The sequence below is a fragment of the Ananas comosus genome, linkage group 12 (assembly GCF_001540865.1).
Source record: "Ananas comosus cultivar F153 linkage group 12, ASM154086v1, whole genome shotgun sequence".
Lineage (NCBI taxonomy): Eukaryota > Viridiplantae > Streptophyta > Magnoliopsida > Poales > Bromeliaceae > Ananas > Ananas comosus.
The window spans coordinates 6066074-6075794 of NC_033632.1; the positions used below are offsets into that span (position 1 = coordinate 6066074).

At 38.5% G+C, this 9721-nt stretch overlaps 1 protein-coding gene across 1 annotated transcript; it reads left to right on the plus strand.

Moving 5' to 3' along the window:
• LOC109718349 (protein KINESIN LIGHT CHAIN-RELATED 1-like) lies at positions 1446–9369 on the plus strand. The gene is given in 4 exon segments (XM_020244540.1): positions 1446–1703; positions 1705–2334; positions 4399–5307; positions 8659–9369. Coding segments are annotated over 4 exon segments (1821 nt in total). The 5' UTR covers positions 1446–1650; the 3' UTR covers positions 8888–9369.

Genomic DNA, 9721 nt, shown 5'->3' on the forward strand with positions numbered 1-9721 from the left:
TGAATTTTTACTGCACCTGACTTGAATCCTAGTTTATTTTACATTATATAAAATATGTATATAAAAATTTGATGTTATATTTAAATTTATATTTTAAAAGTTTAGAATTAATATAATATATTTTGAAATATTGAAAAGATAAATAATTATTTCGGATTTGATTTTCGGATTTGGGTTCGGGCTTTGGATTTTTGGTAGGTTGGAATTTGGATTCAGATTTTTAAAATCCGTCGGGTTCGTATTCGGATTCAGATTTCGGATTTGAAGTTGGGTACAGATTCGGTTTTTTCGAAATCCATCTCAAATCCGACCCATTTGATATTTCTAATTTCATCAACTTTAGGTAGAATTTTGAACAAAGTTGGGGTGGTTTTATCAGAGGAGAGCAACCGTAAACATCGGGGCGAAGGATCGAATAGTGCGCTCTCACTGGAAAGCGGAGAGGGACAGCGAGCGAGAAATTCGTGACCACCTGTTTCGGAGCAAAAGGGCATTATAGTCATTTCATTATCATTTCTTTTTTATTTTTATTACTAAAATTTATTAAAAAATTTTTAAATCTCACCCGTTTCTTTTTTCTCTTTTTATTATCTCCTCCACTAATTTTTTTTTTTTTAATAAAATCAGTGACGATATTAAAACTAAATGATACTAAAGTGAACACTCGATAAATTTAGGTGGAGTATTTGAAGTTTTTTATATATAATTTAATAAAATATTAACGGAGGAGTTGACGAAAAGAGAAAAATAAAATAACATGATACTAAATTAATATATTTTAAATTATAGAGTACTAAATTAAAAAAGTGCAAAATTATATAAGGATGATATTTAAAGTTTACTAAAAATTATTATAACAGAATATTTAATAATGGATAAATTGTGTGGGTAGGCATTGTACTACTCTAACGTGGGAACTGCACTTTTGATCGCTAAGCACTCTAACTCTTTACCTTCTACAAAATTATAACTTAGTCCCTAATCATTAAAATAACATATTCTTGTTTTTGTTTGATGGTTTTTTAATCCTGCTTAAAATAAATTAGGACAAGCTACATCTTCCACAAATAAATGATAAATTGATCATTTCATTTCACTAAAAAGGCTTCTTTTTTTTCACAATTAATGACTAAATTCAAACCATGTAGAAGTTAGAAAGATTGGAATATTTTTAAAAAATAAAATACAAGATAAAGTTTTGTCAGAATAAAATTATATTTTGTAATCTCAGAGAGAAGAAGCTTTTTTTTTCCTTAAATAGAAGTAACAGAAATAAAAGTACTAGGGAAAAAAAGAAGAAGAAGAGTATGGAATAGCATGGAGACGATATCGTAATATTCGAATAGTACAGGGTCACGAGCACAAATTGAGCCAAAAAGAAATGAAAAAAAGGAGACTAAAATCTTACACCCTGTTTTTATTAGTCACAGTTACATATATGCAAGGAGTAACTTAGAAGCAGCAAGCAATAAAATCCGCCGCACATAATAATAGTTCCTCCTATTTGGCCGTTTCCTGTAATCCTATCCCGAACCATCCGTCTCAGTCTGCGCTCCTCACTCTTGACTCTTGAGATCCGTTTTCCATTTCTGAGGCTACTGTGGTATCGTCAGCTGCGGCGGACTCCCCCGATCTCCAATCCCCACCGACATGCCCGGCCTCGTAGCTTCGCCGGAGACGGGGGCGGCGCCGGCCCCGCAGCCGCCGCCGCCGCTCCGGATCCCCGAAGAAGGCCCCCGGGTCGCCGTCCCCCTCCACCTCCTCCGCGCGCCCCAAGCCCACGCCGTCCCCGGGGAAGAAGAAGGCGGCGGCGGCGGCGGCGGAGGAGGCGGAGGAGGCGGCGCTGGACAACCCGGATCTGGGGCCGTTCCTGCTGAAGCTGGCGCGGGACACGATGGCGGCGTCCGGGGAGGGCGGGGCCGGGAAGGCGCTGGAGTACGCGATCCGCGCGGGGCGGGCGCTGGAGCGGCGCGAGGGGGCGGAGCTGGAGCTCGCCATGAGCCTCCACGTCGCCGCCGCGATCTACTGCACCCTGGGCCGCTACGCCGATGCCGTGCCGGTGCTCGAGCGCGCCGTGGCCGTGGCGGAGGCGGCGGAGGCGGGGGAAGGGGAAGGGGAAGGGCAAGGGGAGGGCGAGGCGGAGGGGGAGAAGGAAAGGGAGAGGGAGAGGGAGAGGGAGAGGGCGCTCGCGGCGTTCTCCGGGTGGATGCAGCTCGGGGACACGCACGCCATGCTGGGGCGCCTCGAACAGTCCATCGCCTGCTACGCCAAGGGCCTCCAGATCCAGATCGCCGCGCTCGGCGAAAGCGACCCCAGGGTCGCCGAGACCTGCAGGTGACACACGCCACCTCTTGATTGATCCATCTCTTCTTCTTCTTTTGGCTTCCCTGTTGGTGAGGTTTACGGGTGTGCGGGGTTGGCGTTTGGTGAGTTATGCTATGCCACCTTACATTTCTTACACCATTTCGCTTACATGGAGACGCAGAGCATTTTAATTCGGTGCTAGTTATAATTCACAAGGAAGAGTCGTTACCGTACTACCATACATTTTAGCGTTTTTTGGTTGGCATTCGGTAGGCGCACATTTGTGTGTGTCTCCTGGGAACTACAAGAGATCAAAGGCATCTTCTAGCTAGATCTGGTCCAAATAGATAACTTGAGCAACTGAGTTATGCTATTTTTGGGATGTCATCTCCAAAAACTAGTAAATTGATACAGCTTTTACTGATATGGCATCCTTTTTGCTTTGATTACCAGCTATTTCTGGAACGAGAACAAACTATATTCTAGAAATGACCTTATATTTTGGCTTACTGGGGACAGATCATTTCATTGGATTTGGTCAGATTGAGTAGCAGGCAAATTTAATGAATCTTGCTGTCGACAGGAAAATTAGTTCCTTTCTGTAACAACATTGAACAAGTAGCTCTAAGAAGCTGATTTAATTTAGGGCTTGATAGAATATCCTAAGAATTCTGGAACAAAGAAAATGATGTGGCATCAGAAGTTATAACTTGTTATTTACTCAAGAAATTTTATTTGCAAATTTTATTTTCTTGTACTTGAAACTTGGTTAGGAGAAGATTTGCAGGCTGGATTTTGTTGTATGGCCTATGAAAATTTTCATATGATAGTCCACTATTTAAGTTTCAAAATAGTGCGTATATAATTTCACATTGCTATTAGAAAGGATGTTGCCCTAAAAGCTGCTCTGTTTTCCTTTTAAATGGAATATAGTTGATAGGACCCTTGCAAAGAACTTTGGCAAAATAATTTTAATTCTCTTTCTATGCACCGATTAATGGTTCATCAATAAGTGTTCTTAAACAATATGAAGCCTTGAGATGTTGGTGTTGAATATAAATATTAAAAATATCATTCTCTAGTAGCTTAAAGCTTCTGGAGAACAATGACTGCTTCACATTATTTAACATGATATCAGAGTACGGGGTCCTAAGTTCGAGTCCTGTGACCCTCCCAGCATTATTAATTTTCTCCCATTTAATTCAAGTCCAAGTCGTGGGCCTATCAAGACAAAAAGACTTGAGCCCAAACATGAGGGCTTGTAGCTTAAGCTTTTGGAGAATAACGGCTGTTTCACATTATTAACAATTGGAAACCTAGATACTGTTAAGGTTATTTTGTCCGAGAAGTATTATAGCATCTTGATGCTAATTAGTGGTTCAAAACCCAGGAATCTAATACTGTTGATTTTTTTAATCGAGATCTTAAGAGTTTAGTTGACGATATAGATTGCCAAATATCACTGTGCCAAAGTATGGGAGAAACAAGTATGAGATTATAGGATGAGCCTGACTCATTGGATAGTTCTTATGAAAGAAATCAGAGAGACAATTGAAAAGAAGAACAAAACATTTAGATAAAGTGCACCTTACTTTCTCCTTCTTTGACTTCTAGTTTGCTTCCACTATTTTGTGACTTAAATCGCTTGCTACTTTCTTTTCGGACCTCTTATTGTCAACCAACCTCCAATGAAGTTGACAATAGGTATAACAAACATTGTCAAAGCATAAAAATATCTAAATAGCGGGAACTATTTGATTTACCGATGCTTTGTTTGATTTACAATAAGCCACGAATTGTTCGTAACTTCTTAAGACATTGATATATGAAAGGTATAAAAATGGTGACATGAAGAGCTAGAAGGATGTGAGATTGCAATGCAGTATGAAAAGCAATATTGACTATAGCTTTTTCCTATTTATTGAGAAAAAAAGTACATATTTAAGAAAGATCATAACTTATTAAGCACATTGTTTCATTGTCAATTCTATTTGACTCCATAGTTGCTTCCCTTCTGTTTCTATGTTCTTGTTTTGTGAAAATGAGCTAATTCTTTTCTTGTTTTTATTTTAATTATTTTCTTTACATGAGCAGGTACTTGGCAGAAGCCCATGTCCAGGCACTGCAATTTGATGAGGCGGAGAAGTTGTGCCGCAAGACCTTGGAAATCCACCGCGAGCACAGCCCACCAGCATCCCTAGAAGAAGCTGCTGATCGCCGCTTGATGGCCCTCATCCTTGATGCCAGGGGTGACTATGATGGTGCTCTTGAGCACCTCGTCCTCGCCTCCATGGCCATGGCATCCCATGGCCGTGATGCTGATGTTGCTGCCATTGATGTCGCCATTGGGAATACCTACCTTGCCCTTGCTCGATTTGATGAAGCTGTCTTCTCCTACCAGAAGTCCCTCACTGTCCTTAAGACGGCCAAAGGTGATTCCCACCCCGCTGTTGCTGCTGTCTTTGTCCGCCTTGCTGACCTCTACCACCGCACTGGGCGGCTCCGTGAGTCCAAATCCTACTGTGAAAATGCCCTTCGAATCTACTCTCGCCCCGCTCCAGGAGCCGCCCCAGAGGAGATTGCAGGGGGCCTGATGGAGATTGCAGGGATCTACGAGGCTGTGGGTGAGCCCGAGGAAGCAGTGAAGCTGCTTGAGAGAGCATTGAAGCTGGTTGAGGATGTTCCGGGCCAGTGGAGCACAGTTGCAGGGATTGAGGCGCAGATGGGCGTGATGTACTACATGGTGGGGAGGTATGGGGATGCCCGCGGTGCATTCCAGAGTGCTGTGGCCAAGTTGAGGGCTGGCGGGGAGAGGAAGTCGGCCTTCTTTGGTATCCTGCTGAATCAGATGGGGCTCGCGTGCGTGCAGCTGTTTAAAATTGATGAGGCGGCAGAGCTATTTGAGGAGGCGCGGGCTGTTCTCGAGCAGGAATGCGGGTCGTCTCATCCAGATACTCTTGGGGTTTATAGCAATCTCGCTGCAACTTATGATGCTATGGGGAGGTATGCGTAGTTTTTGCAGATGTAGACATTTGAATGTTTTTTCTTGTGAATCTTATCTAGTCTTCAAGGAATCTTTGCTTTTTCACTAGTAAAACTTAAATATGATCTTCAGTGATTGAAGTATATATGATCTAATTTCATCTTGCGATATTACTGCTATGGTCTATGCATGTTATGATGAAGTATTCTGGCTCTTTAAGTATATGGCAAACTGGAAATTATTACTAAGGGAAGAAATAATAACATGTTTCACTCCAACATTCACTCTTGTCCCTTCTGACTGATCAAAAACGTCGCTGTTCTTTTACGTTAGGGAACTATTTGTACATTTGTGTGAAATCAAAATATCAAGTATCAAATAACTTTTGCAACCATATTAGTTGTCCAACCTTGGCTTTTATTAAGATTCCCTTGATCAACAGGATTATAAGGTATTTCCTCCTAAATTGAGATGCGCTGATTGATCATATCGGCAAAATTGAAGCCAAATAAGAACTTTTAGAGAGGCTAGTTGCCTTATAGTTTTGGTTAGTCTTCTCGTGCAAGTTTCATAACTTGGGTGATAAGCCATTGCTTAGCTATCAAAGTGCAAACAATAAATATTCTATACTTGAGTTCAGATAGCCAAGCCTGAAGTTATTTTTGTATTACTGTGGAAAAATACAAGTTTCTTACTGAAGCTCTCTACTATGGTAATTGTAGAATTCTAGACTTCATTAATTCAATAGAGAAATTTAAGCAATTCTATAGACTGTTTGGCTGTAACTATGAGTTCCTTTGCTTTTCGATTTATCGGCAGGGACAAAGTTAGGAATTAAGGTTCGTGGGGGCCAAGATTTAGGTTTGGTGGAAAAAAAAAAAAATTCGACCTTAGTAAAAAAAAGAGTTTGTCAAATTCACTGGTCATCTATTGCTAGTGACAATAATGATTATATGCTCAAGAAAGAGCAAGACTGTAAGAGCTGAAGTAAAAGGGCCGAGGAGTTCGGAAAAAGATTGGGACACAAGTTTTATTTAAAAAAAATCAATTTGCCCCCCTTAAAATTAAAATTTATAATATTTTAATTTTTACTATAAAGGACTTATATGTAATTTTTAAAAGTTGAGGGGGGCCATGGCCATTGTGAGCCCCACTATGGCTTGGTCCCTGTTTATCGGCATGCGATAAAGATGGCAGCAATATGCACAAGAAAAATTAGGTAGGGTCTGTCAAGTACCCCATATAGAAGGATGGTTTTTTCAAGAAAAATGCAAAAGATGACTATATAATTTGAAGGCACTTATTTTGTACTTTTTATTTGTTTTGTTTCTGATAATCTTTTAGTTTGAGTTATATGGGTCTAGTTATAGGTTGTTATATGATGGTGCATGGATAAGGACTATCTCCTATGGTTTAATGGAGTGAATCAAGGAGTAAGGCTAAATCAAGTTGAATCTATATATGGTGGCACATCTGAAAGAAAGTGTCTTTAATCGTATAGTTTATTATCGGAAGTACTTGAGGTCATGCTAGTCTCAACATACTGTTAAAAAGTTATTAGTATGAAAAAGCTGGGAGAAAAGATGGACTGCCTGTTCAGAAATAACTAGATCAGTCTATACATCTAATCAACTTTGTTGACCTGAGTTAGGAGCTATGTAGCCTGACTTTTGAGTTTAATTAGAAACTTTTCTTCCGCTTCCCTCAAATTCAAGGCACATATACTTTGTACAATATGTGTCTAGACTCTAGATAGAATTTACCCTGCATGCAGATGGACGTCTTTGGTTAGACTGATGAAAAAGGATTAAACATGTCTTCTGGAATCTGAAGAGCCAACTTCAGGATATACCTTACCAAATTAAGCCTTTGTATCTAAACGGGCAACCATACATTTTATTATCAGTGAAATTGAGACTTTCGGTTTATGAATTTAAAGCTCAAATTTCTTCTCATGCTCTTTCTCCTTTTCTTCTCATTTTAGTGCTCTAGTTCTTATCAATCTGCAATGATCTTCTCTATCTCCATTTATCTTGAATTATACTTGTTTGAAGAATTTGTTCTGACAAATTTATTTGTCACTCCAACTTCTATTTCCCTGAACAATTTCCTGTTCATTATTGGAAGATTTGGTTTTACCTGAAGAATATGAGTTGGCTTCAGTAGCTTTGAAATTTGAGCAGGTAATTTGTTAAAAATGAAACAAATTATTGGTTCAATTAAGTACAAAACGAAAGTGAATATAAGTTTTAATGCATTTAAAGGTATTGTTATTTAGTTTCAACTAATCCTGTTGTGTAACTCACTAACTTTGTGCTGAAACAGTTGTAAAGTATCAAGGACATACTTTTAAGTATTCTACTTTTTAGATTTTCATCATAATGATTTTTCCTCTTATGAACTGCTGAAACCTCTATAATACATTTAAAGAGGAAACTCTGATTATATTTTTGAGCTTTTGCCATGTCAAATAATTTCTAAAATGTTCTTTTTGGCACGTGGATGGATCTGAAAGTGCCATGTGAACTGTTGTAGACTGAAAGGCTTATCTAAAGTGGTAAGTTCCGTTATTGTCTTTGGTTGATCCTTCCTCAGATAATCATACAAAACCTTATTATAATCCGAATCTTAATGTTATCTTAATCGACGAGTTAATTGGAAGAATTTCAGGCATATTAATCCATTAATCTTTCAATATATTGTATCTAAGTTCCACGTAGCTTGTTATTGACACGATAGTGCCTAAAAGCCTTCTCTATTGTGCACACTAGTCCTGCCATATTTCTTAACCAAGGTAATTCGGAGCGGTGAAAAGCCTGTTGACCCCTAGGATACTTTTCAATTTGGATTGTCCTATGTAACATCTCGAACTTTATGTCGGGATCCTGTTGTTGTTCACGTCAACTGAGCTAAGCTTTCAGTTTGAATTCGCAGCCGTATACTTCCTTATATAGGCCAGCTTATAGATGTACAATCCCTGGTCTTTCGTTGTTGACTTGTTGTAAACTTACATTGTTTATATCGGATTGTTTTTCTTTCCTTTATTTTGGCTGTCTTCTTTGCTAGCTTGTACATTTTATTACTTTCATTATTTGGCATTTATGATATCTTACTCTTCATACTTAGTGCTGTGTTAGGATGCTATTATGTTTAGTTTCCTTAATGATTGCTTTCTCTCTAGTCTCCTAGATATTTCTTTTATGCCAAATTTTGATTATTCTCTTATTCTTCCATCTCGTAATACATAAAGCTAATTTACAATTTGTTCTTATTCTCTTGTATTACCTTGCTATCCTTACTATTTTTTTAACCCTTCAGTGTAGTGGCAATTCTCTAACTCTCTCTCATGTGTTTTTGTCTTTAATTGATAGGGTCGAGGATGCGATTGAAATCTTGGAACACGTGCTCAAAGTGCGGGAGGAAAAGCTTGGCACCGCAAACCCTGATGTAGAGGACGAGAAGAAGAGATTGACCGAGCTTCTAAAAGAAGCTGGTAGGGCACGGAGATCGAAGCAGAAGTCGCTTGAGAACCTGTTGGTCACCAACTCGCAGCGAGTGAAGAAGAGGTGGTCGAGCTTGGGCTTCAAAAGCTCGTCCTAGAGAAAGAGAGCAATTGTAACATACGGAAGCCATGTGTAAAGAACTTAGTGTTAGGAAAAAGAGTAATATTTTGTGTACCTCAAAACAATATTTCGAAATGTTATTGATGAGCGGCCTTTATACACATTGCAGGTAGCGACTGATTTACTTTTCCAGATTCCAAACATAATTTGATGAGTTATAAACTCTAAAGTCAAATCACATACCTAGCTACCTCGTGTATGAAGCTTACTGCTCATCAATAGCATTTTGCAATATATACTGACGTACACGATGTATTACTACATAGAATAGTGTGGTGTTTTCTTCTTGTTTGAGCTTCTAATCTTTTTCGGGTTCCTTTCTTTGCCCGTTTACCGAATTCTTAACCCTTTATTTTTTGTGTGTTTGATTTCTTCAGCGTGTGCTATATATGTGTTTGTTTGTGGTGTATTCAATTACTTTGGTGAATGAATAAATATTTCTTGTGCTTTGTGTGAGTATGATATGAGCTCCTCCTCCAGTTTATGAAAATTCTATAATGTATTAACTTGATACATTTTAAACCACAGGATATTGAAGTTGGTATTTGAATTTTACCCTTTTTTTTTTTTTAAATCATAACCTATCTTTATACAGTTACTTACTAATTAATTTTGAAAAAAAGGATTTTTAGCCATACTAATAATATAGGAGTCATATCATACTAATATCTAGTCAGCATTGTACTACATTTTATCTACCGTCTGTACATACCTAATGATATAAATTCGTGCTTCGAACTTTGCAAGAGAATATATATATATATATATATATATATATATATATATATATATATATATATATATATATATA